At 37.8% G+C, this 27,627-nt stretch overlaps 1 protein-coding gene across 2 annotated transcripts in view; it reads right to left on the reverse strand.

The window, feature by feature from the left end:
• Positions 1 to 749: 749 nt before the first annotated feature.
• Positions 750 to 27,627, reverse strand: part of SULF1 (sulfatase 1) — a 67,068-nt gene continuing 40,190 nt past the window's right edge. The window contains exons 11-20 of one of the 2 annotated variants that reach the window (XM_065751813.1): positions 18,264 to 18,480; positions 15,467 to 15,710; positions 14,027 to 14,123; positions 13,847 to 13,941; positions 13,079 to 13,144; positions 12,444 to 12,616; positions 9,450 to 9,592; positions 9,206 to 9,329; positions 8,291 to 8,324; positions 3,294 to 3,414 (exon numbers count right to left, since the gene is read on the reverse strand). In XM_065751813.1, coding sequence (XP_065607885.1) covers positions 3,384 to 3,414; positions 8,291 to 8,324; positions 9,206 to 9,329; positions 9,450 to 9,592; positions 12,444 to 12,616; positions 13,079 to 13,144; positions 13,847 to 13,941; positions 14,027 to 14,123; positions 15,467 to 15,710; positions 18,264 to 18,480 — 1,224 coding nt within the window. In that variant the 3' untranslated portion in view covers positions 3,294 to 3,383. Of the gene's footprint in view, positions 3,415 to 8,290; positions 8,325 to 9,205; positions 9,330 to 9,449; positions 9,593 to 12,443; positions 12,617 to 13,078; positions 13,145 to 13,846; positions 13,942 to 14,026; positions 14,124 to 15,466; positions 15,711 to 18,263; positions 18,481 to 27,627 lie in introns of both variants that reach the window. The other variant, XM_065751814.1, reaches the window with a different exon arrangement.

Below are 27,627 nucleotides of genomic sequence, written 5' to 3' on the forward strand. Positions count from 1 at the left end.
AAGAGAAGAGAAAGCACCTTGCTAAGCTCTGTCAAAGAAACACTGTGAGAATGGAGGGCACATGTTTGTTATTGGATAATTCCCTACACAAAGACATGAGTAAGGTGGATGTATAGGACTGTAAGCTTGCCTTTGTACTTCAAGTTGTCCCAGACTTGCTGGCTCAGCCTGTTTTGAAATGTATCCTTGGCATTGCCAATGTGCCTTCCAGAGGCACATATCTCTAGAACTGTCTATCCAGCACTGCCATTATAGATGTTTAAGCACTGACGTTGACCATTGGTCCCCTCTCATGATTCTCACATACAACCTCTGTAACTTCAAGTCTGCAGGAGCAGAGGTGTCCAAGCACTGTGTAGATGAAAGAAGAGGTCAAGAAGTGCAGCTTCAGAGACAGATTTTAACTTAAGCAGCTAACTGTATTCAAAGGCCACTAAGGACACAAAGAGTGCACGTAAGACAGCCTTTACCTTGAAGCCCAAGTTACTTTTCTCATGGTCTCCTGTGTGAGATGTTCCTCCTCACTAGAGACCTGTGGTCCATTCTCAGTGGTCCATTCCCAGCGAGCCCTGTGTTGTGCCCATTGCACCTTGCTGTTCTAGGGACAGCTCTGCAGAGAGGGATCAGGGGATGGCAAGGTGGGGTAGTGCTTTGCTCCTGTGAACCACAGCTGTGCAACCTTGAGCCCTGACTTCAGGGAAGAAAGGATCGGGTGAATTGGGATTTAAAAAAATAAATCACAGCGGGTCTTAAACAAAAAAATATATATTATTCACAATCTCCAGGAATAATTTATAACTAACAGAATGTAGTGTGTTATTTCATTACCCATTGCTTTCAGTGTGGATGGATTCTTAAAGCCGAAATCGATAACATATTTTTAAAATAAATCTGAATTGCCAAGAAGGCTGGATCATCTGGACTTCTCCGAAGCAGGTAAAGTAAAACACTTTTTATTTCAAGAAATATTGCTTCTAGACTTTCCCGAAGCCAGAATTGTTCTATAAAAGTATCACAGAAATATTATACAAGATTTAAAAACACAGCTGGTATCCTAGTAACTTGAAACCTATGTACAAATAGCATCATTCATGACCATAAATAGGTTTGTTCTATCAATCAGCCCATGACACATACATCAGATAAAGAGCTAGTTAATTTTAACATATGTACAGAGTCCATCAAAAAGGCTGCTTCTTAAAATTATTAAAATCCTACTAAAACAATCTCATTTTTAAAAAGTTTCAACTGAAAATACAATGTGATGAACGTAAGTTTAACCTGCAGTGCTTGCAATAGCCCCAAAACACTGGCTACACTAAATAAGACATAACAGATAGGAAACACTTCCAAGAGTCGGATGCTATGGAATTACATCTGTTTGAGGTAATTCTCTTTTGGTGGTGTTGTGCTAACTATTTTGAATTTATTAAAAAAAAAAAAAAGATATTAAGTTTCTAGTAGGACTGAATTTCAAAGTTATTTTTCTGTTATCCTTTACAAAATTAAAAGTTTGGTAAAGTTCAAGAAAAAAACTTCAGAACAGTTCAAGAAAAAAAACTTTAGAACAATACAACAACAAAAATGGCTAAACTACTCTTTTTTACTCCCTGTACCTTTTGCATCTAGAGTAATGTAAATCTAACATGATTTTATCGTTCCCTTTCATGTCTGTTCAAAACAGTGATGACAGAAATTTAAGTCTCAAAATGAAGAGAATGCTTCCAAGGTATCGTTCAGGCTAATAAAAATCAGACCTTGTGACAAAATCATATATGAATTGATGTAAACCTTTCTACCAGTATCAGATAAAAAGAAAATTCAAAAACAAAACAAAGCAAAACAAAAACAGAAAAAAAACCCCGTATGTATTTTTAATACTGACGATATCACATATAGGGAAACCATCCAATTTAAATGAATCCTCCTATAGTTAACATTATTAGCCATACCTTTCTGAGAGTAAATTTAATACCAAAGGAAGAAAAACATGCAATATTTTTGCTAAAATGATATTCAAGCAATCTTGTTTCCACAATCCATGCTGATTATCTCGTTCCTGTCAGTCTATTTATTGGTTTCACAATTACACTAGTCAACGAACAAAGAACAGGTAAGTTATTAGATTCATAAATGGTATGGCATACAGATTTTAAAAGTGCAACATTGTTTTAGTCAAAAGCGTGGCATTAGGAATTTCCAGTGGTTAAAATAATTTATCAAAAATACATTACACAGACAGATTGGGTGGACTGAAACATTCATTTGTGGTGGGATCATTTGGAAATAGAGAAAGTCACTTGAACGTCCCCGTCAAAGAAATTTTTTTTGCTTACAGAGAGTGTGCTATTGCATTAGAAGGTTAACAATTTCTCTCCATTATAAAGCTGGAAATCTTGCTTTCCAGTGAGGAGAATCTTTGTGAAAGTATGCATGTATGCGTGTGAATAAAATACACACAGGCAAATACTGAACTGGTCCTAATTTAGCTGCAAATTGTATCTACAGTGAACACGGAATGTCAGTTATCATGATTACCTTTGTTAGTCTTCTAATAAGAAAAAATGAGAATGTATTTAATGATCTGCAACGTGATCTAACCCAAGGAGAGTGGAGATGAGGCACTGCCTTCTACATTTAGGACTTGTGGAGTTTCCATTATGAGACTCTGTTCTGTATTTTTCATAAACGTTCCTGTTTTCTGGGTACTGATGGATGAATCCCTAATGGATACGTTTACAGCCTGATGAACAACAGGTTCGTCGGACCTCACGGGAAGATACATTTGATCTCCAAATATGTCTATCATAGCATCAGTGTCCCGAAGAGTGTCTTTTTGAGGAATGCTGATGGGTTGTAGCGTGAAGCTATGCCGGGACTCCAACTCTATCAAACCATTTCCACTGAAATCCATATCAAAACGGTCTGATTCTTTATCCTCCATCCATTTTTCAGCTTGATTATTTCTCCAGTGTGCGTCATTCAAACTACTTTTTTCAGAAATATCGTTGTTTAATTCAAGTTTTCCCTCCTTACTTAAATTCATGGTGCTCAAAGCTAAGGCTGCAAAGTCTGTTGGCACAATAAGCTGCAATTCTTCTCCAGTCAGGCCGCTCGCCTCTTCTGCAGAAGACATTTCTGTTGAGGTTGATGTAGATGATTCGTCTCCGTCCCTGTTGCTTTGAGCAGTGTTAGCCTTGTCTGTTTTATTTTGCTGGTAGTAACTGTTCAGCAGTGCAAACATTCTATCTACATCCTTCAAGTAATTAGACCAGTCAGCCAGACTAAGTCTATAGTTGTATCTGTGTTCATATACACTTTCATTCACTCTGTACAAGTCTTCCAGTCCTTGCCAGTTGATGTCACCAGTGAAACTGGGCAGGTTAGCCTTCCCATCCATCCCATAACTGTCCTCTGTTAAAAGAAAGAATAAAGCCTAATGGTGAATACCAGCTTAAAAGTGCAAGCAAAGCCACTCCGTGTCTTTCTACTCCCATTTGCTTCAAAGCACCACTATGCATAGTGTATGTATCTCAAATGGAAGATGCTCCACATCTTCAGTCATCTTGCTAATGATTCTGGCCTCAGGTGTGCCACAGCTCCTGCAGAACACAAAGCAGTGAAACCCCTGTCTTATGCAGCATCCTTGGACTGAGTAAAATGGGGCAGAATCTGTCCTAATGGAGCTTTGAGATGTCATTTAAAGATATATCCTCCCTCTGATATTTCAAGTCAGAAAACTTTTTTCAATACGTGACTAATCTATTTGCCTTTCTTAAACATTCCACCAAATGATGCAGGAAACAAACAGTAGTTGAGTATAATAGATGGACTAATTCTGAAAGCCATTAGTGATGAGAACTTCAACAGGGTTCATGGGAATTTGATGTACAGTTAAGAAGTTCAGCAAACCAACTAGCCAAGTTTTTTTTTTTTTTTTTTTTTTTAAATAAATTACAGTCTAAGGTAGTTTCTATGCCTTGTAAGCATTCACTTTAATTTACATGAAGCACAGAGAAGAAATAAAAACTGTAGAAGCTTGGTGTGAATAAAATTGTAGGACTTAACCACTCTGTACAATATTGTTAAAATTTAGATAGAACATCTTTTAAAGTTTTTATTTTTAATTAAAATATCTAAGGTTTATCAGACAGTGTATCTGAATAAAGAGCAATAGAACAACTTTTTGTACTAATCACAGGCAGAAATACTGAAGGTGTGTAGAATATAAATTTCCAGAAGATTTTTAAAAGGCCCTGCAGTGACTATAGTGACTCAGGTCATAGAATGTACTGTGAAATCCATTTTATACTGACAAATTACACTAGCTACACTGAATACGATTATTTCATTTAACTCACTTCACATCCAAATATTTTCCCTAAAAAATAGCCAAAAAGGAAAAAAACCAACATACTTATCTATATATCTAGTATCTAGTATATATCTATATATCTAGTATATATATCTAGTATCTATATATACTTATCTGATGATGCTTCAACTCTACAGAAAATTTTTGACATCTCTATTAGTTTATTTGTATTTTAACTTGCCTTTTCTCATTCAAGTAGAACAGGAGATTCAGTGTCTATCTATTATATTTTATAGCCTTTGCTTCTTTACGAGCTTGGGATTTCACAGCGGAAAAAAAAATCTAAAATATTTAGTCCATCATGTAAGAGGTCATAAAAATACTGTCATGGTAAAAAAAATCACAATGAGGGGCCTGATTCTGCTCGCATAAACTTTCCTTACTGGGAACACCTGAACCTTTGCAAATATTATACAATGTAAAATATAAATATTTTACATTTTTAAAGCCAGTATGCACACACACACACAAAAAAAATAGTCTTTCCAACAGAGGTATGGTCCTTTTTCATATCTTAGACTGGCTTGGCCAACAAGTTGACAAATTTTCTACCACAGGAAACAACACAAGTTTTTTTTTTATATAGTAGAGCAGCTATGGAAGATGGCCTCACTTGGAATGGCCACAAGCACCATATACACAAGTTAGATTATGAATTATTTGTTTCCTGAAACAACAACAACGCAAATCAAATGCTGTAGAGGTGTCAAGAAATTTAGTCTTACTGCTCTAGAGTTCAGAATAATAAAGCTCTAGTAATGATCATAGGAAAGGATATGCTTTTGAGGAATTCAATTAACAACACCACAAATGCTACAAATCCTCTGTTATTATTCGTATTGACAATTTTATATATATTTATATATATTTAATTTGCCAAATATGAGTCTGTTTAGGAAAACGAACTTCCACAAGAATAGTCAGTGGTTAAAGTGGTTTGATGTATGATGGTAGAAACTGAGACTGGAGTAATGTCGTTTGATCATTAACAGGTTTGGTTATGAAGCAGGGCAGTGTAGGGCAAAGCAGAGGCCAGGATGTTGGCTTTTGGCCAGAAGAATCTCTGTGGACTGTCCAAGGGTGGCAACATGTATAACTGGGATATTTTGGGGCTGGTGAGGAGGAGCTGTGTTCCCCATAAGCCTCAGTAGCATGGTGCTGGGGCTGTGCTGCGGAGAAGTTAGACCAGAAAAGCATGTGTTGCATTTCTGCAAAACAGCTCAAAGACTGAGACCACCATACTGAATCTATTCCCCTATAAACATTGCCCTGTTTCTGCAGTCCCAGTTTCACTGATGACTGGGGAGTTTCACAGCTGAGAAGGCACTGGAAATTGTTCCGTGAACTTCATGTCCATAAGAAAAAAAATGTAATTTGTTTAAACACATGGAAAAGAAGTAACTTGTATTCATACATGTTAAACAAGTAGGAAAGCTAAATCTTAAGGTCCTAGAGCTGACTGTATGTTGGTCGACTGTACAAGTCATCTCACAGCTTAATTCCACACCTTAGCAGTAAGCATGATGTTTCCCACTGAAATCAAAGTATATAGGAGGGAATGGAGAGGAGAGAAAAGGTTTTCTCCTGTAAGAAATCTCATTACAAAGAGGTATGAAATAGAAAAGTGCAGATGAGTTGCATTTGAGTAACAGTAACAGCATGTCAGAGGTTTCCTCTATCAGTATTTGGGAATCACTCAGCTATATCACAGACCCTAACGAGATATAAAGTGTTGCTAACTGTTCATTAAAAAAAAAAAGCATTGTCAGATTTTTTTAAATCAAGTGTTATCTAAATTTCATTGATCAATCATTATACCTCAGAGTCCCACAATGCTATCTGATATCCCCAAACCAATACAAGATGTGGATGCATCTCCACCTAAACTAAAGGCAAATAAATACAATCACCTCTGTGGTGGCTTTGAAAATCCACAGACAAGGAGAAGAGAGGAGATAATGATTCCTACATCCTGTAATTAACTACATATGCAGAGTCACGTTCTGTCTGTTCAAGGCCACAGGTGATGCATGTTCTTCCCTGCAGAAACTTTCTCCCTGTGTATTAAGCAAATGGCAGTATATTGGCTGTTCCCATACAGGACTGTTGTCCCAATACTTGCAAAACTTAGAGTGTTGTACTAACTCAGGAGATTTTAATCTGGAAACAGATCTAAGTGGAGAAACTATCTGAAGGAAGCCTAAGGGGCAGTTCAAATGACTTGTCAGCACAGGGCTTTTCCTTTCCTCTTCCTTTGGTTTCTCTACAGATACATATATATATATATACACATACATAAGACCTTCTAACAGATTCTTTTATTGATTCCTGATAAATGTTTTCTTTTTTTTTGTTCATTTAAAAGAACTCCACCAGTACAGAGCTTGAACCTAGGCACCCTAGTGCTTTGGGAAGCTGGCTGTCTGGAATACTGCACAGAGCAATATCACTTGTGTCATACTATACTTTTTATCCCAGTAGCATATCCTTTATTGACTTGGTATCAAATATTTTCATAAACACATTCTGTAATGATACATAACTTAAATATTAATCTCCTGGGTGCTTTATTTCATGCAATTCTAAAAATTGTCATTTGTTAGATTTGTAGTTAAATTTGAGAACATTTACAAGGATATATTCTAATAAAAGACTTCAGATCATAATTACAGAGATTACTCTCTATCACTGTGGTAACCAGGCATTAATAAGCAATGCAAACCACTGGGATATAATGAAACAAAAACTTATCATTTTCCTACATCCCCGAACCACACAAGTTAGAAAATACAAAACTGACTGCATGGAAAAAATGCCTCATTAATTTGGAGGTCTACAAAATGCTGAAGTCTATTATCCTAATTGTTCCCTGGCTGCGGGGAGCAGTGACAAAGCCCTTCTCAGAAGACTCTGAAGAGTTTTCCATAGACTTGTATACTCCTTAGGCCCAGTTTACACCTCAGGCATGCTACGTCTATAGGAGCAACTCCACCAAAGCAGATGGAGATGAAAATGTATAAGATTGAGTCTAAATATGACAGACCTCTAAACTTTTATCCCTTACTGCAAGCACTGCTTGCTGAACAGCAGGTGCAGTTCTGCTAAGACCTGAGTCTCATTAGACTTTTGCATTATGTTTGGCTGGTTCCTCCACCAGGAGGAGGACCTAGTTAGGCTCAGTGTTATAAACATGTAGGTATGATAAGTATACTTGTCTTGCTCAGGTTCGAGCATTAGGAATAAGACACCTCATCTCTCACCCCTCCTGACTTCAAATATTGGAATCTTTTAAGAATATTTGGTCTTGTGTGTCACATCTGGTCTGAAAGCATTAGTCCCTTTGTCCTAAGGAGCCTCATCTTTATGTCTTGCTTACAGTGATCTGGATGCTGTGCATGTGCTGCTCAAAATGAGCACTCTTTTGCTTAAAGCAACATTTGTCAATATTTTCTAAGGCCAGTGAGAAGGTTTTACTTTACTTCTGTAGGTTTGATTAGGCTCCTCCTTGCATGCATATATTTCAGAAAGCTTTTTAAGCACAGTTGTTTTTCATTTAAAAAGCAGCTGTAAAGATTTCCTAAATAAAAACAGAAAGAAAAAAAAAACCTGCAGCATCAGGAAAACGACCCAAAAGAGGTTATTCTTTTTGTGTAATTTCCCCTGCATAAATATCTAAGAAATACAAGCATGGAACACGAACCGTATGAAGTCTTGCTGTGACAATGAGCTACGTTAAATGCAGAATGGTAGGTCTAAAAAACAATGGCCAAGTTCAGTGTAAAGTAGTTAGAAAATGCATGCATCAAAAGATATTTTGTGTGAAACATGGCAGGATACAGACATTAGTTGAAATGGACTGGAATCATGCAATTATTTGGAAAGAAGCTGCTGAGGAGAATAAAAAAGTGTGGATACCTGTGCGGATCATAGCTTCCTCCATCTTTATTTCCTGATATAGGAAAATACAAGAGTAACTTTTGTTAGTGTTTAGAACTTGTAAAACCATTCACAATGTAGTTTCCCATGCACAGCATCTAAATCCTAAAAAGAAATGTTCTGTGTTAAATAAAGACAGAGCTGCAGTCCAACAAAAGATTTCCTGGAAGTTTTATATAAAAGGAATGAAAAACCACAGTTTTTCAAAAGTAATAAAACCCCCAAATGATTAAAAAGGAGAAACATTCATAGCTGAAGAAAGAGACCTAAAGATACACAACATAAAATACGTAGAAGGGAATACTCCTGTAAAAATAAGAATAAAAGTCACAACTTCAAACAACCCAATTTAAGTGTGTGAAGTATAAAAAGTGAAGTATAAAGACCACCTATTCTTATATTCATAGAAACTTGTAAAGAAACACTGCTTTCCACATAAACAAAGGAGAATACAGATGACAAGGAATGTTTAGTCTCAGTTGTGTTGTAGCACCTGAGGTTGCTCATACAGGTAGAGAGCAATTAGAAATAATACAGGATTTAATACCTCATCTGCTACTGTTAGGTAGAACCGAACCAAGCAACCACTGCAAGAGAGAAAGGAGCTATGGCTCTGAAAAAAAGATCTGCATATGCTTGTTACTGCTTAGGGCAAATAACATGATAGACTTTCTGCAGAATTTCTGTCAACTGCTGTCATCAATATCTGTCCAGAATAACTTGTGCAAACTTGCAAAGGAGTTTTCTGGTCATACAGTTACGTGGAAATGTGCATTTGGATCATTCCACCTTATTTAGAGCAACGCTTAAGAAAATCACACCTTAAGGATAGAATTAAGGAGATGACAATAGCCTAATAAAATGGAAATAAACACTCTTCTATTTTTCTTGTACCTGTTTCAAGTCCCTTAGGCCTCGGATTGCACTGCTTATAACCTTGACAACTTCGCAGTTCCATTAACTGTACATGTAATTGATTTAAAATGCCTCTTTCCACTGTATGTACGGTATTTGTCAGCTGAGAAAATGAGAAACGGAGAGAAAAAAAAATACTTACTAACATAAATAACAATAATACAACAGCAAAAGGCAACTAGAGTTTAGTCTGCAATATTTCGAAACAGGGAAAGGGATTTACCTGATAAGGATCAGTGTTCATATCAAAATATTCCAAGAAACCAGTTGCAAACTCACAAAAGAGAAAATTGTGCGTGTCATTCACTGTTCTCAAACACCAGTAAGTGTTGTTATTTGAGCTTGTGCAAGCACAGAAAGATCCCACTGTAAGTAAGGAAAAAAGTGAGTTTAGGTTTAGAAACAATCATATGCTTGTTTCTTAGACTAGTGAAATTTCTACAGATCTTCATTGACTTATATTCTAGATTATTTAAAAGAAAAAAACCTCATATTTGAATAACATTAGATTCTCATCTAAAACAGGTCAAATAAACATGCAATTTTATCACACAAAATTTTCAAACACATAGACAAATAAAGCAGAAGATAGTAAATAACATAGTTACTTTTGCATATTCTGTTCTGCTTTATATACAGTTTGTCTTTGTGATTGGGCAGAAATCAGACCTTATAAAACAACAACACAAATCCTGATCTTTAAGATCCATATGAAATGAGACTCATTGGAAATGTGCGTTATGTATAGGGGCACCATCATCACCGTCAGCAGCTAAAATGGTATCGTCAGTGGCTAAAAGTAGTAGAGCCTCTAAGATGCAAGTACAGTGGAAAATTACAAAGGAAAGTGAAATTTTTACTATAATAAATGAAGAAATGACACAGTAGTCAAGAAAGGATGAGGCACTGAACCGGAAGGAGGCAAGTGGGAGATTTGTCAGTTTAGGATTTACGTCTCGAGGGAATGGCATGGAGTTGCATCAGGGTTATGATCCTTGTGAGCTCCTTCCAACTTGGGCTATTCTACAGTTATAAGACTGTTCTGTGAGGAGATGGTTTAAAAGCAGGGAGCTTCCCTGGCTTCCAAATGCAGATACAATGGAAGAAGCAAGATGGGAAGGAAGACCAATTTTTTGGTTACAAACCGTGTCAAAGGGACATTTTTTTACCCCATGGCTGTTAATAGAGCATTGCCAGAATGTTAAAATGGTTTTAACTCCACAGTTAAAATGCAAAACACCAGTTTTGTTTAAAGAAATCAAGCATGTAGGTGCTGTAGGAACATTTTAACATGTACAAAGCATATTAGCAGATGTTCTAGTGCAATCAAGAACAAATTACTAGCAAGAGATAGCATCTTTCTTGAAATGAGTATTTGCTCTTGTCAGATTTTCTCCTTGGAGTCAGTTATGAGGGTTGTGCCAGAAGTGGTGCCTCCTATGTTATTATGTTGGCCCATGATGTCAGAGGCAGATGTTGGTGGTATGGCAGTAGAGACTGAACCTTCCTGCCAGTATTCCATTATATGTTGTTACTGTGTGACAGATGGCAGCAGAGGGGCAGTCTGACAGAATGGAGTCTGACACTGAAGTGCATATGAAGCAAAAATGTGCCACTGAATTCCTTCATGTGGAAAAGATAGCACCCACTGATACACATTGACACCTGCTGAACATTTATGAAGACCGAACAGTGGATGTGAGCAAAGTGAAGAGCTGGGTTGTATATTTCAGCAGTGGTGTCTGCAGCAGTGGGTCACCTCCCCTGGTTCAGTTTTTTACTAGCATGGCATGCAGCCTCTTGTTCTTTGCTGATGAAAATGCATAGCTAATGGTGGTTATTGTGTTGAAAAATAGCGTTTTGTAGCTCAGAGTTTGCTCTATCCATAGTGCTGTTTTTACCCTTTGCATCTCTTGTGGTTTCCATGGAAATAAATAAGAGGCATTACTTTCGGAGCAGCCTAAATATGTTGTAGCATAATCAGTATTTGATTTTGAAGTCTTTTGAAAGTAAGGTTTTCCTCCCCCGACACAAAGATGAGAAAAATGTTGCCTTGTAAAACCTGAATGCCTGGAGATGTTGAAGTGTGTCCCAGTAAGAGCCGTTCCTGTGAATCCTGAAGTTTAAATGAACTTAAAATATTTTCAGTTTTGTTCATACATGCTAGGTGAGTGTTAAACATTTGTTACTTCAAATTCTTTTAGAATATAAGATATTCCAATAATGCAAAAAATTCACAAGGTTTAGCATCAATATTTTTTCACAATAAGGTGCTTACAGTACACTTTGAAATCAAAATTGTAGAACTAAAGCAGACCTTTAATGTACTGAGTTTTGTGACATCATGCAGTATTAACTATCAAATCAAAGCAAAGAGTTTGTGACAATATCTTTTGTAATAAATTCCTCATTTAAATCAACACAATAATGGAAGAAACAGGATAAGGTATTAATTTGGATGTACAAATTAGCTCTTGAATATCAGATGATGTCATTTTATTTTGGCTGCTCACGTCAAAAAAATCAGATTAATCATTTTTCATAAGACATCTGGTCTGCAGAAACTTTAAAATGGCAGTGACAGTCTCAGTAAAATTCTCATCAATATAATGTACGCGGCCTTCGAGCTCCAATCTCAATGAAATTAGACTATTCACATAATTAATTTTGCAGGGACTATCTAATGCTAACACACCAATTCTATCTCCTGCTTAATTCTGCTGATCCATCTGTGAGTTAGAATTTATAGTTTCATTATATAGACTTACAATTATATAGACTTACACAAATTTACACAGAAACAAACAAGGAAAGGGTTTACCCTCCTTGTGCTTTTTCCCACTCGCCAGGCTGTGAACTCACTGGGGATTCCTATGAAGTAACTGTCAGTCTGGACAGTCAAGCATGAACTTCAGTGTCTAGCTATAAATCTCAACAAGTTATGAATCTCTGCAAGAGAGAATTTTAACAAGCCAACTCTCCTTTTCGCTTCTACACTGTTTTGCATAGAGCCTCTTGTAATAATGTCATATAAATACGTAACACAGAAATTACAAACATACCCAAGTGTCACTCTTCCTGAATACTTCAGAAGTTCAGCAGCAGCACTGCTAAATTTCATTTTTTCACGTAATGACCTGATGGACTGCGTGAGGTGAGAACTCTCACACAACGGAGGAGAACCTAATTCACATCTGAACACAGAAGTAAGACTTACAGTTCCAGAAAGGTGCAGTTTGCCAGTGGTTGTTGTCATGGGTAAAACACGTCAGCCCAGGAAGGCTACACTCATCCCCTTTCTTCTGGCGTTTTTTCCCCTTCCTTTCCTTCTTCCTTCTGCGATTTTCTTTGAACAGCTGCAGCTTGCTGTCCACCTCCTGTACTGCTTCTCTATTCAGAGAGAAAGTTGAACATGGCTGATAGAACAGCTTCTCTCTGGTTAACAACATTTTTTACCTTTATCTGACTTTTCTGCAGACTAGATATGAGTATATGGCCTTCAGGAAGCTGATCTTTCCAGTTCAGCTTCCACTCCAGCAATTATGACAAAGTGTCTTCTTCAGTATCTATGAGAGATGATGCACTTTTGCATTCAGATTTAACTGGGTCACTTTAATGATTACCTAGTTTATCAACTTCCAAAACAAATATCTTCTGTTCCTAGTTTTTTTCACTATTATTCATAAACTTTCACATAGATGACCAAAAGTATTGAAGGTTTCTTGTGAGAACTTGCTTTATATGATCTCTTGTTTTCCTCATGTCTTCCCTTCCCCCCAAAATTCAACCCATTCCTATTACTTCTCCATCACTAAAATGCTAGCTAAGAGAGTGAGGATGATTAAAACTTACTTGAAGGGATGAAGATGGCTCTTGATTTTCTCTTGGGCCTTTACACCTTTCTCTTTGTTGTAGTAGCTACCAGGAAAAAAATTAAAAATTACAGTCAGGGAAAAGTCCATTTTCAGCACAAAACTAAAACAGTAACATAGCATCGTCGACATTTTCTTGTAACTGACTCATGGTTTTCATTTCGTTTGAAGAAGTTATATATGTGTGAATGATCTTATGCTAGACTAGAAAAACTATAGCTATGTTTAATATGTTAGTAGAATACAAACATTTTTAATCTTAAAATTTGTACATGCATCTTCTAAGAGTAGCTTCTACTCTTAAAAGTGATCTAACTAAAATTTGGATCTGGTAGTCCTTCTTTTCAGCATTCCTGAATTAAGATACGTACCCCGACACTTGAATGTGTCTCCAGAAATAGGATAACTTTCATTTCTTCTCAGGTCAATAGAGAAATAAGTTCCATCCAGGGAGATACAGAGCACAAATATTTACACTTCTATTATGAATCAGCTTCCTTCCTTCCCTGCTTTGGAGATGACATCTCAATAGGCTAACTCTCACCAATATCTACAGTAGTTATAAATACCAGTAGCTCTTATGTTCTTTGTTTTCCATCTCAGAAAAAAAAAACAAAAAAACAACAACACAACAACCCACAAAAGAAACGAAAACCAAAAGCAAACAATAAAAGAACAGAAACACCTGAAAAATACATAAACCTTATCAATCAGTATAGCTTCCAATGGTGAATGTTCTTTCTCTTACCTCTGTTTAGTACAATCACATTCATCTGGTTTTCTTCTTTTTAGGTGTCCCCTAACTTCCCTCAAATTCTTGATTTTATCTTGGAGAGCTTCAATCTGCAGAGGACATTGTTCCGTCAGAATTATTCTTTTAATAGGTACCAGTGCAAAAACTTGACCCAGGTTTTAAAACAGCTCTTACTTCCTTATCAATGTAAGCCTTGTGGTCCTTCCAGGCTCTGGCAGATTGGTACAGTTCCCTCTCACAGTGAATAGTGTCATTTGGAAGGATAAAACACCTGCAGATACAAATTTAACAAATGGGAAACAGAAGGTCACTGATTTCCCACCTGCCCATTCTTTTATTCTCTTTCATCATTTCTAATAATTTCTTTCTAAATAACCTCTGCAATGTCTTCTCATGCTGACACTAATATAATTAACTGCTTAAATCTGCTTTCTCTTCAAAATCAGATAAGTTCCTCATCCATGATACCTCTATGCATGCTAAGCTAAAACGTGGTAAGATTCTTCATCCAATCAGAAAAGAGACTTACAGGACTAAAATTCTATTCAGAATTAAAAGAATCTTGTTAACCAAATGTACTAATTTAACCACCAGCTCTGAGAAATATACCCCTTTTGTCCAATGAATGAGACTCATCATCTGAGTATGAAACATAGTTAAAAATAGAATACAGTCAGTGGGTAAAGATTAATATAATTAATAAAGATAAGGATAATGAGAAACAAAGCCAGAGTAAAATGTTCAAAGATACGGTAAAAAAAAATAAAGAGAATTTTCACATAATGAAGTGGTGCAATGACAAAAATATTCATACCAGTGTTTGAAAAAATGGTGCAATCAAGAAACAAAATAACTGGAAGGCCAAGGATGTGGAATGAGAATCTAAGAGACAAGAGGCTGGACTTTCAAAGTCTCTAAGCTGACAAATAGAACACCCCTAAATATGGAAACATTCCTATCTTATAGACACAGTCTTCCTTGGGCCCCGCTCCATCATAAACCCTCTGTAAAGTTTTGAGAGAAGAAGCAGAAAAATTTGGATGCTTATCAGCTCCCAACTTCTCCCATTATGTTTTTTTTTTTTTTTTTTTTGTTTTGGCACGGAAAAATGATTGTGGTTCTCTTCAGGGTTATACAAATCTGAAGAAGTTTAGCTAACACTAGTGTTTTTGCAAACAACTAAGTATTAAGAAAGATAGTGTGACTGATCTAAAATGTCCTCACTTGGAGTGGGAATTCAGTTATCTGAAATATAGGCCTCTGCACTAAGCTGGTTGCCCAGCCTACATAATGAACAGAAGGAGTGTTTGATTCATGGGGTGATGAATCCATTGTAAGATACAAGTTCTGATATGGAGGATGAGTTCTCCCTCTAGAGTTGTCTGCTCCTCAGTGATAAAAACAAAGCCTGATGCTTCCCCCTTCAATACACATATTACAATTGCATGAGTCCACCTACATCGTGCACAACTCAAGCATATCTAAAATTGTTTGCAATGACAGTTATAAGTTCTTTAAAACAGGAATTATAAAAGAGCAAAAAACTGAAAGACTGAAATTAAAAAATGAAAAAGACTTCATCTTCAGGAAAAAAAGTAGAAAAAGCAATTGTACTTGTGTGTCACTCTGACAGAGCTGGGTTGACCTATAGCATCAGTGCCATCAGCAACCATTGTATCACCAGGAGCACCATCTGTTTCCTCTGCTTTATCATTTTCAGCATTGTGACGTTTGGTGATACTTTTGGTCTTTAACACCTGCAGTTCTTCCTCTTCCAGATTTATGTCATATATTTCACCTTCAAATTCCACAGACAAGGATCGGGTTTGGCGAGTGTGAACAAAACGTGGTTTGTACTCTGCAGAAGAAAGAAACATCCACAGCTGTATATACATATGTACATGACTCTTGCCCTGAGCACCTAGCATGTTCCAAAGAGCAAGAAGGCTGTTCAATAGAAGCAGCTTATTTTTCTTCTGTGGCTTTGCAGAAATTTAGTTAATTATCTTTGGTTAGTTCATGAGTAGCATGAAATTCAGAATGCTCTGAGTATTGCATTTCATGCTAGATTGGTCTTCTACAAAGGTAGCATCTCTATTTCCAAATAAAATCAGGTATCTCAGAACTGCTTTAGCAGGGGGTTTGAACTTGATGACCTCTTGAGGTCCCTTCCAACCCCTGTGATTCTGTGAAATCAGGTATCTAGAACAAGACACTCAAAAAAACGAGAAAGTACAGTATTAGAACTCCATTAGAAAATAAAGCTATTCCGTGTTGTGAAATTGTTACCACCTGTATCTTACACTTCCAAATTAAAATTACTTTTTAAAAGAATCCTTTAAAAAGACAAGAATCTGTCACGTATGAGTGTATACACTTGAGTATATATATGTATATATGCATATATGTATATAAACTGACACACACACACACACACACACACACACACACACACACAGATCATTCATATCTTTGCATATGAGTTTTAGTCCTCCAAAACCTTGCTGCATTGTAGAATTAGAGTGAGCTCCGCATTCCATTTGTTGCAGCGATGCTGAGCACACTTTTTGTCACCTAACAGTGCTGCATTCTGTGCAGCAGAATTAAGCAGGATCTCTGGGAGTGTACTGCCTTTGGCATTTGAGATAGATTCTACTGCAGCATTTTTTTTCTTCTAGTGCCTTTGAGAGATTCATACTGAGCCAGGAATCTTTTGAAAGTAAAGGTAGCAAACCTCATTCAAATTTCTACTCTAACAACCCTTGCCTCCTAAATTGTTTCAGTGGTTGCCTGCTGTCAGGTGAAAAAAAACCTTCCCAGTCAGTAAGTGAAGTCATTCTTCTATCTGAAGTGAAAAGCCGTAGTTCCAAAGTATCTTTCTGCTTTATTCCTGTATAAATCATTAATGAAACAGTGAGGAAAGTGAAAAAAATTCATAGCATCAAATGGAAGAAATTCTGTCATTGTAACAGTCTCTGGTGATACTACTTATTAGTCAAGTGACTGAAAGGTTTTGGAGTACAGAAGAGTCTTATCCAAGTGTCATCTGAAGGCTGAGGCCTGAACCAGTCGTTCCCTTAACAATGTCTCATCAACTTGAGTCTGTGTTTGCCTCAGATGAATGCTAAGGTAATTTCGAAGAGGAGGAGGAGGAGGAGAATTGAAGAGGGCTGAAAATGTAAAGCTTTTTTTCAGATTCCCCCTTCATACATTCTCCCCAAGGCACTGTCCCTATTTGCAATCCTCATCCGACCCTTGCTAGTACGTTGGCAACCCTTCTCTTCCCTAGTGAACAGTAGGAATCTCCTCTTGAAATTATAACTTGGGGGTACATTAGCCAGTTTGAGAATCACTCTGGTAGCTGGTGATGTGGAGACTTTTCAGAGGTCTGCCTGTGCACACTACGAAGTTATTCCAATCACATTGAGCAAATGGAATAAATTACATCAAGGGAGCATTTAGTCTGAACAATGAGACCTCAAGACAGACAATATTGTGGTTGAATTTACAAAGAATACCAAGGATTCTTGTTCGCTTGCAGAGTGGGGACAGCTTTAAATCAGGAAATATTTTGAATTATACTGCCATTATTTTCTTATTTCATAGACATCTGTGCAGCATCTTCTAACTTTTGCATTTCTTATGACTCAACAATCTTCTTGTTTTAGAGGCTCATCTCTATTCATTCTCTGCTCTAGTATTCCAAACAGAGGACAGGAACATACAAACTGCTCTTGAACAAAGCCTCTTGAAATCCAGGTTCACTTTGATTGTTATGGCTACAGAACTTCACTTTCATCACCGGGCAGATAGATTAAAATACTTGTTCCATTTAAAATAATGTCTTCTTATGTAGGCTTTTGCAGTATAAATCCTCAGCAGACAAGTCCAAGTACTGCTGTCTTAAAGCCTGCTTGTGCATTCCCTTCAGACCACACTCCACTAGAGGACACTGCAATCTAACCTGTTTCCTTGCAGTGCTCGCAGTACAGCCTGGAAGCTGCAGCTGTGCAAAAATTCATTCTGCCAGCTGTCATGGCCTTTCAGCATCTTGCGTAGAAGATGTCTTTGGGATATCATCGACAGCATTTGAATTCGGTGTTAACAACGCAAGGGAACGCTTGCTTTGGCCGTCTTAGCAAATGAAGGCACCGGTTCAACTGCAGAGGACACCAGGTGTGTATCTGCGATAGGTGGCACCAATGCATCACCACCACGGCCAACCTGAGCAGTATTTTTTACCGCTGTGCAGGGTTAACTTTGTTTCTCATTGTTTTTGTTATTACAGAGGCATTTATACAGAACCCATCTGCCAATTACATTGTATTCATTGTATGCAGAGGAGCAAACCAACACTGTGAGCCTTTACCCCTGTTCTTTACCCCAGCATGCAGGAGGTCAGAATACTTACTTTGCGTACTGGGATTTCTCAGGAACTGTCTTTGATTTTTTCTTTGAGTCCTGCTGTTTCGAAAATCAGTGTCTCCACAGTTGCAATCCTTCTCTTTACCACTGTATCCCCGGGAGTGGATGCTGCGGGTCCTTTTCCTGATGGCCAGGATGTCACTAGATACCTTGCACTTGTGAATTCGAAGCTTGCCAGAAGCATCTTCTGTGCACTGCCACTTCTGTGTGTGTGTGTGTGTGTGAGTGAGTGAGTGAGAGAGAGAGAGAAAGAGAGAGAGAGAGAGGGATGTGAGGATGATTTCCCAGCATCCTTCCAAACCCCTGCTGCTCTCAGATGGGTTGTGAAAAATGACAAGCAAATTTCTTTCAAAACTAAGTGGTCTTTTAAAGAACAAATTGAGATGGGAAACATTTTAAGGGACTAAATTCACTCACATCCTTCTCAACATCTCTCTTAAGCGAGGCAAACATAAACTTGAATGAAATTACTGCCAATCTGCATAAAGAAAATACAATTCAGCCAAAAAAGATGCATAAATCAAAAGTATCTAGACTAAACACATCTATGAAAGAAGCAAGTAAAAAGTCTTAATTTACTGAGCCATGGAATACAGATGTCAGAGCTGTTTTTACCAAGTCTCTTTTTCCCTTTGAAAAAACAAACTTTACTTCTTTGTTCTGCAACTCGGAATTTCTAACATGATTCACAGGAAAATAAAAAAATCTCCACAGATGAAGAAGAACTGGTTCAATTGCGTGTTTCCTTGGAAAAAAGAGGGATGAATTGTGGATGTGACTTACATAGAAATATGTAAGACACAAAGAGCATGTAATTTATTTCTGTATCAGAGGCCAGAGTTAGGCACTGCACCCTAACACATCCCTACAAACCATGCCACTCAGACCTGAAAACACTGCTGACTCTTCATATGAGAAGCCTGAAAGCATATCTTCCCCAGGCTCCCCACTCCTCCCAGCAGGTGGAATCAGTGCAAGGAGCACTCCCAGAAAAGAGCAAAGGGAAAAGCCTCAGGGACAGCAAACAAATAAATAAGCTTGGATAAACTCCTTTGGATTCCTACGTCTTGAGATTTGTATCAGGCTGCTGAGAAGATGGCGCAGTCTGGAAGGAGTACCTGTACAACATCGTACATGAGCTGAATATAAGAGCAAGTGAAGGAGAATGAGAGGAAACAGAGATTTTTCCAGCTTGTCTGCACAATATCTGACTGACTTGATTATCAACATGACTGAATCCAGATGGAAGAACCCAGGTGGATTTTTCCAGTGGATCCCACAGACTCCACGTTTCAAATAAGAAAGAAACAGAGACTTTAATTTCCTCTCCACACTGGACTGTCTTAAAAAAGGGTTTTTTCTTTTTCCTTTTTTTTCTCTCTCTCTTTTTTTTTTTTTAATGGTAGGCGGTGACAGACCAGTGCTCCTTTGCCCATGCCCAAAGCTTGCCATATGTGGCTGCAGGTTTATAGCTGGTGTGCATAATGTACTGCACGCTCTAGGAAGTCTGTGATTCTAAGCAAGTTGTAGCCCAAATAACAACAGGGAGAACTAGTAATAGCTAGATTTACTTAGAATACAACTATTGCCCAGTGTGCTTTGTTCACGTACAAAGCCATAATGACCAGACTGCATACAAGACCATCAAGTTCGGCTGGATTGGGCGGAGAACACAACTCAACAAAGCTTTCATAGTTCCAGTTGCAGTTTGCCTGTACAGCAGACATGTCCAACCTGCAGCTTGTGGGCCCAATGCAGCTCAGCACAGCTTGTAGTGTGGTCTGACCAGGCCTCATCAATAGCCAAACATCAGTGCATTATGAACACCCATCTGGGCTGGAACCAGGGCAAAGGGAGGGCACAGGGAGTGCAGTGCTGGCAAATAAGTTCATGCAGTTTGAAAATTAAAGTGTTTTATTTCTTATAGACTTGAACTATTTGATACATTTTATGAGGACTGCTCTGAAAGTAATGCCTTCTATTTCATGATGTTGTCCCATGATGTTAGAGGCAAATGCTGATGACATAGTAGCAGAGACTGAACCTTCCCACTGATATTCCATTACATGCTGCCATGTGATAGATGGCAGCAGAGGGGCAGTCTGACACAATGGCATCTGACATGGAGGTGTGTATGAAGCAAGGGCTGTCATCCATGTGGAAAAAACTGTGCCCACTGACATTCAGGAACACGTATGGAGATGTAAGGCTGTAGGTCGTGCATAACAGTAGTGGCAACAGCAACAGCTGCCACCCCCACAGGTGCAGATTTTTACAGGCTCTTGTTCTTAGTGAAACTGCATAGCTAATGGTGGTGACTACATTGAAAAAAATAGTGTTTAACAGCTGAAAAATTGCTCTATCAAACCATGTTACTGTGCTCATCAAATCTGCTGCAGCTTCCATGGAAATAAATAGGAGGCATTACTTTCAGAGTGACCTACATACATATGACCCAAGTCAATTCCTCTTCACTCAGTGTGGCCCATGTAAGCCAAAAGATTTAACAACCCATGCTATATGGTGTCCTTTTTTTGATTCCCATCCTTAGCTTTTTCTTTCCTCATTAATAATAGCAAGACAGATACCGGTCCTAATGCAGATTCCAACTCAGTTTTTGAAATGAACATTAATATCAGAGCAGACACATTTCAGTAAGTCTCTTCCATTAGCTAATGACTGCTCTGGACGGTTTCGGTGATGCTGTCAAGATGACTGAAGAATGAAGAAAGAAAACTAAGCATCAGGTGGACTTGCTGACCTGATTACCTGAGGAGTAAGTTGATGTGGTTGCAAACAATAGAAAATAACTTCTGACTTATACACAGCAGTCACTTTATAGAATAGACAGGAGGAGAGGTAAAATACATTATCAAGCACATACTTACACTACCTCCAGCTCCAAAACACAACCGTTTGGGGCCTTCTGTGGTGCTTTTAATTGCAGAAGTATCTCTCAATTAAACACTGAAATATTGGCTCTGAACCACAGCCCTCTGACAGCACACTTTGGCCTAATGCAGGGTGAGCTAAAAGATCCCAAACTCAGAGGGCTCGCTTGTGGTCTGGCATGCCTTTGATCGCAGAACACCAAACCACGTTTAAAAGGGCATGGGCCTGCACACGTCTGACTGCCATCTGAGGAATTATACTCAGGCCCAGACTTTCAGGATAAGCCTACCAGTGACAAAGTCATTTTCTACAAACAGAGGTGTCTGAGAGCTGTAATGCTTTTCAAGACTTGCTACAGAAAATGCATTACTCGTATCGCGAAAAAAATGAACTTGCTACAAGATAAGAAGTGACTGCACCACTACAGTTCCTGTGTTTTTTTGGTTATGTTACATTTTTAAACATCTGGCACTAGTTCTTAATGAGTATCAAAAGCACCATTTGAAAGTAAAATAAGTATTTTCTTTGTCTAACATTAATTATAGCAAGAAGTTCCAAGAGTGGCTTCAATAGCTATTTAGATCATTTTTAAGAGTATTATGACTAACATTGAAACAAGACGCTCTGTGTCTAATGTGAGCCAATAACAGTTCTCTGCTTAAAACAGGGATTAAATGATTCAGTTCCTCTATTTTTTTTTTTAAATAATTTTAAATGTGTCATTATAAAGATGCTTTAGAGTTCTGAGATGGAATTTTTAGACCAACTTTCCTGAAACCTTGCCCATTCCAACGCAATCGTGAACTGAGCATGCATTATGCATTATGGTCCTTCTGCTCATCTTTATATCTATAAAATGCATTAATGCACATAAAAGAAGATTCCGAAAGACATGCTGCCCCTTTCTAGCCTACCTTCCTTCCTACCGTGAATACCAAACTATTCTTTGAAATCCAGGAGTATAACATTTGGCTTCTGAGTCTCTGTTTTTCCTTTGTAAAAACTTAACAAAACAAAAAACACTAAAACATTGCCACATATGTAAGATAATTATGTCTCCCTTAACTTCTTTTAACTTATATATATTTTCTTATTTTCCCCAAATTTATTTTCCTTCTCGTGTTGTTGTTCCACGAAACACTCAAGCTGATCTGGAAATTCACTGTTGCCATAGGAATAAGGGACTGTCACTGCTTCTGGCTGCATGCTGCCTTAGATTCTATCAGTAAGAGAAAAGAGGAGTAATTCAGAATTAAAAAACAAAACAAAACCCTATTGAGAGAAAAAAAGCAAGTCATTTGACTGCAACAAGTTGTTATATCCTTTCAGTCACGTTACAAAACTTAACCTGTGTCACCCCTTTTTCTTGTAACTGACTCATCTTTTCCCTCTTCTCATTTTATCACCTACCTGCCCCCCAGCAATGATTTTGCTCTCACCTCATCTGTCCGCCTCCAGCTTTCCTTCTGCCTCAGTTTAACTGCAGAGGGGAAGTAAAGGTGGAAGAGCAAGTAGCAGCAGGATTTCAGAGGATATAAAGGTATAAAAGGACTGAGCATCACTTTGGGAGCTCAAGGTCCTTTCATCTGCCCAACCTGAAGTTTAAGTGCCTAAGGACAGATGTCTTCTGGGAAGGCTCACATAGACTGTAGTAGGACAGCAGTAGGAGCTTTGCCTCGGGTCATGTCATTAGCATGACACATTTTCATCTGGGGCTAACTTTAGGAGGGCTTGCCCTTATAAAGTCATTTCAAAGGCAAAGAGGAGTAAACGGCCTGATTAAAAGTGTATTATTTGTACTCGGTCACTTTGCTTTGCACTGGAGCTGGCACAGTTCCACTTGCAACTTAGAGCTACATGAGAAAGTCAGCAGCAGATGATTCAATAGCTTCCTTGGGTTGCAACTTCCTGATATCAGTTTGTGCCATAGCCTTAAAATTAAGTAAATCTATTTCACTACTGAACGTACTTTAGACATAGAAATATAAATTCAGCATGAGTCACTGTGCTGTGCTGTGAATACCCACTTAAGCTGGATTTCAAATCAACATCATTTAGCTAATAGACTGTCACAGCTTTGAGAGAGTTGCTTCAAATAGAGGGGAAATTAATTAGACGATTCATGAAGAGTGGCAAGCTAAGGATCTTGATAAAGTGCAATTACCCCATATTTGCAGCATACTCTTCAGTGTAAAATATCTTGTCAGACTTTATAACAAAGCTATAAAACTCTGAAAAACGTGATTGGAAACACAACACAGTGACAATATTTGTACAGATGCTTCTTCATTTTCGTAATGTATGACTGACTTGAGTATTATTATTACTCATCCTAGGGAATGAACAGAAAGACATCAGGAACTTAAACAGATTGTTCTTTTTTCTTGATTAGAAATGTATTTTTAAGTTTGAAGAGGGTTTGGATGAAAATACAGTTTTAGCTGTATGTGTGTACCACCATCCTCTGAGTGCAACAAGCAGACCTGCCTGATTGTCAAGGAACCTGATGGGACAATATCAGCAATGGAGTCTGGGTTTGGGTGTCCTGCTGTACCAAGAGGTGAATCCTGTTACTGTTTTCTCTGTGACATATAAGAAGTCCCTCTTGTGCAGCATACTGAGATGCGCTTTGTAATTAGTTGGCTATGGTTTACTTCTGCTGAATTGGACCTGAACACTGAGAAACATGTCCTCTATGCATACTCACAGCGTAGTCATAAACCTTGATTCTGACCATGGCTCCTAAGTGATCCTGGAAATATGACTCTGAGTTGTCACATTTAGACAGTGTTTGAATATTGCAAGCAAGTGCAGCTGTTTCACACGGATAGCGTGCCAGGTTCATTCAGGGAATTCAGAATTGCTGCTTTTTTGTGGAATAAAAATCTCATTTTAAAAGCAGACTGACGCCGCCCATTTGGGCAGATCGTGCTTTCTGCAACACTCCCTCATAATTGGACTGCTTTTCTTGAACTCCCAGCTCCAGAATACATTCAAACATAATTTTTGTATATATGGTCTTATCCTCTGAGAAAGTCTTCCTGAAAAGTGCAACGTTCAACAAAAAGAGAAGCAATTTGTCCTGTAAGAATTGATGTAATACAGTGGAGAGAGTGTAGGATCAACATAGAAACACATTCAGATAAACGCACGGGGACAGTACTGGAGGAGACAAGAAGAATGAAGAAATCAAACATTGTATAACAGAAATAATGGTACGTAAATTGCGGGTTTCCATCTATTTCACAGTGTTTAAGAAACAGAAAAATGAGATAATATCTTACGAGGTTTTCAGATCATACAATGTTGTATTCTTGATGTACAGATTTTAAACATCATAGCTCTAGCAGTTTTCTATTTCATAAAAAATGCATGAAAAGCAGTGCCAGATCTACAAGTGTGGGCATTTAGGTCAAGGTATCAAACACGTCCCCTCCACAGCTTCTCTGCAAAACCCATTATCTTGTCTGTGGCAGCAGCTCAACATCAACAGACTTCTGTTGTTATTCAATAAATGTCTACTGCCAGGTGCAAGCAAACAGGAGTCGATGACAGTCAAAGATAAATCTAGCCATTCAGCTATAAATAGGAATGTCAGAAGCAATGGGTTCTTCTTGGGTCAAACACATTTAATTTGTAGAAGACAATTTATGCTGTATTTCACTGGGTACTTTGGTACTGAAACTCAGCAAATGACAGCCACGAAGGAGTACCATATAGTGTTAAAAATGATTCTTGCATCATCCGTGTTTTTTGTATAAATATTTTAGGTACGTAAAATTGCTTCTTAGGGTGCCATTCTACCAAGAAGTCCTACTGTTAGGGAACACTGATAAGGTGGCAGCAAAAACATTGAACGCAGTTGTGCTGTGAAAGAGATGAAGTCAGTGAAAGAAAGATCTTCCCAGCCTGCGTTATCTTTAGATTTTATCTGGATAGAACTGGTGCTTCAGATTCCAAATTGCTTAGATTTGAGAAACTGTCAAATCTGGAAAGAACTGTCCTCTGTTTACTAGGAAGCTTAAATATTTAGGCTGAAATACAAAATACCACACTTCAAAGGATTCTCTTTGGAGATAAAGGAACTTATCTTCATTTTTGGTTCTAAGTCATAAACATGATGCTATTTTAACAAGGGATATCATAATTTTTGCTATTCCTAAGAACTCTTGAGCAATAAAATAGCAGGCGTGTTTCTGTCAACTATGAGAGATGACTCTGCAGGGTCAAAACTGAGCAATAGTTGCAAGAGCTGTTTGTGAAAAGACTGAAGTATACAGAGTTTTAAACACATGACAGATCTCAAACACATCTGCTTCCTGTTAAGCCTGCATGTAGATGCTCTTCTGAATGATGCTGAGATGTTGGTATCAATGTACAAAGGGAAAAGAAGAGCTGGCCTTGAACTGATTTTCTGGTAAATCAAGTTGATGGGATTAGCTGCTACTGCCCTAAACCCAAAAAATATTGCTTCTATAAAGAAAAAGCTATTTTCTTTCTCTTATTAATCTACACTGTCTTGTCTGCTAATACCTTCCTTTAGGAACGCTGCAAGAAATTCTGCTCGAATAGCTGCAATATGATAGAAAATGGAGAAACAAGCTGAGGCAGGAGGCTTCTTATGGAATAGCAATACATTAATGCACTACTGCACACTCATGACCTGTGCCTTTCTATTCCTGTAATCATCAGGAGGTTGTTCTGAAACCAGGAGGATCAGTGAGTGATGTTTATGTGCCATATCATAATTTTAGTTGGATTTTAGTGGGTGCTTGGGGCCCAGCTGTCAGTTCCTGGCCAGCCATCTGACACTTCTGTCCAGTTCTTACCGGCTTATGTGTTTTTATTCATACTCTGCAGCTGGTCATAAAGCTGACCTTTACAAATGTATGGTCTGTGATATTTATTTTATGAGAACATAGATACTTGAGCCAAACCAGACTACACCTAATAAGCCACATTCTAATTTCCTTTACAGTATTATCTGTAAGCTGATTGATGGCACATATTCCTTCAGTATTACAGACATGCTCATACTAAACATTCATATGATAACATGATAAATATAAATGCAAATAATAAAATTCAATTCTTATGCTAGATTTTTAAATGGAGAAGGATATGTGAGAAATAAGGTCTGTATAGACAACATAACATGTTGTTTGGATCATAGCCAGAAGAATTTTGTGTGTTTACCGCAAAGCTGATGCTTGGATTCAGCGGCATGTCTCTAGTGACTACCTGTAAAGCCTTAAATGACTGTAAAATACATTGAGACTTAATCTAACTAAAATTTCATTGTGTGGTTTTCAGGCATATTCTCCAGGCAGAACATTACGTGTTTAGGGCAGCACTGAGATACGTTTCCTTGGGAAGATACTCAATATTCTACATTTCCAGCACTGAGGCGGGTAAAAAGAAGAGCACAAGGAAAGTCAGTGATTGTGGCATGACATCTACAGCTGAATTTGGGTTCATGGGCATGCACTTCATACAAACATATGTATTGTGTCACATTTTTCCATTCTGTCCACTGCCAGTGTTCACCCGAGCTGGCAGTAGACTGCAGATCTTTACAAGTTTCAGACCTTTGCTTCTTACAAACTGGAAGGTACTGGACAGCAGATGGTTGGAGATGTATACCCATGGAATTAACAGACCTGAGTCTCAGTTTGGTTGCTGAGTCATCCGATCTAAGAGCTGAAAGTTTAAACAGAAAGATTCAGTCTTCATTTTGGGGGGGTTTTCTTTTCTTCATCTTTTTTTTTTTCCCTCTGGTGAGAAAATTTTACAGTAAAGTTGTGGTCTGTGTAATTTTTAAAAGAGGATAAAATCGCATGTTTGGCTAAGGACTTGATATTGATTATAAATAATGGACTGAGTAGTGCACTAGAGACTGCAGGTCTATCAGCAGAAGATCTAAAAAGGTAACTGCCATTCAGGAAACAGTGTTAAGTCCCAAAAGTCAAGATCATATGTGAGGAAAATTCCTATGGCTCAGATTGCTGGAGAAGAAGAATAAATACTGATGCATTAGCTCAATTCTTTAATTACATGTTTATGTAAGGGAAGAGAAAAAGAAAAAGCATAAATGTAAATGCAATTAACATGCTCTTATTTGATATTTGCTAAGTATCCATAAGAATTTGGATCTAAGAAGATGGATCGAGTTCAACAAAAACAACCTGCCAGAGGATTTAAGAGCAGCTTGCCTCTAACCCTCCTAAACTAACATATATTCTCATCTCAGCTTGTTTCAGTGGAAATTTGAGAAGAGATCTGCGTCACGATAAGGCTATATTAATCCAGAGAAACCTTTGTTACATGCTATTATTTCTGGTCTCCTGGAAAACTAATAAAATTTTAGTTAAAAATTTGCATTGATTGCTTCCAATTTAAAACAATAGTGTGGATGCAGATGAATAGGAATTTCTGGAATGTGTACCCTATTACAGTAA

Source organism: Cyrtonyx montezumae, unplaced genomic scaffold (assembly GCF_038088225.1).
Source record: "Cyrtonyx montezumae isolate F1298 unplaced genomic scaffold, pur_monq_1.0 scaffold_8, whole genome shotgun sequence".
In the NCBI taxonomy this organism is placed as follows: Eukaryota; Metazoa; Chordata; class Aves; order Galliformes; family Odontophoridae; genus Cyrtonyx; species Cyrtonyx montezumae.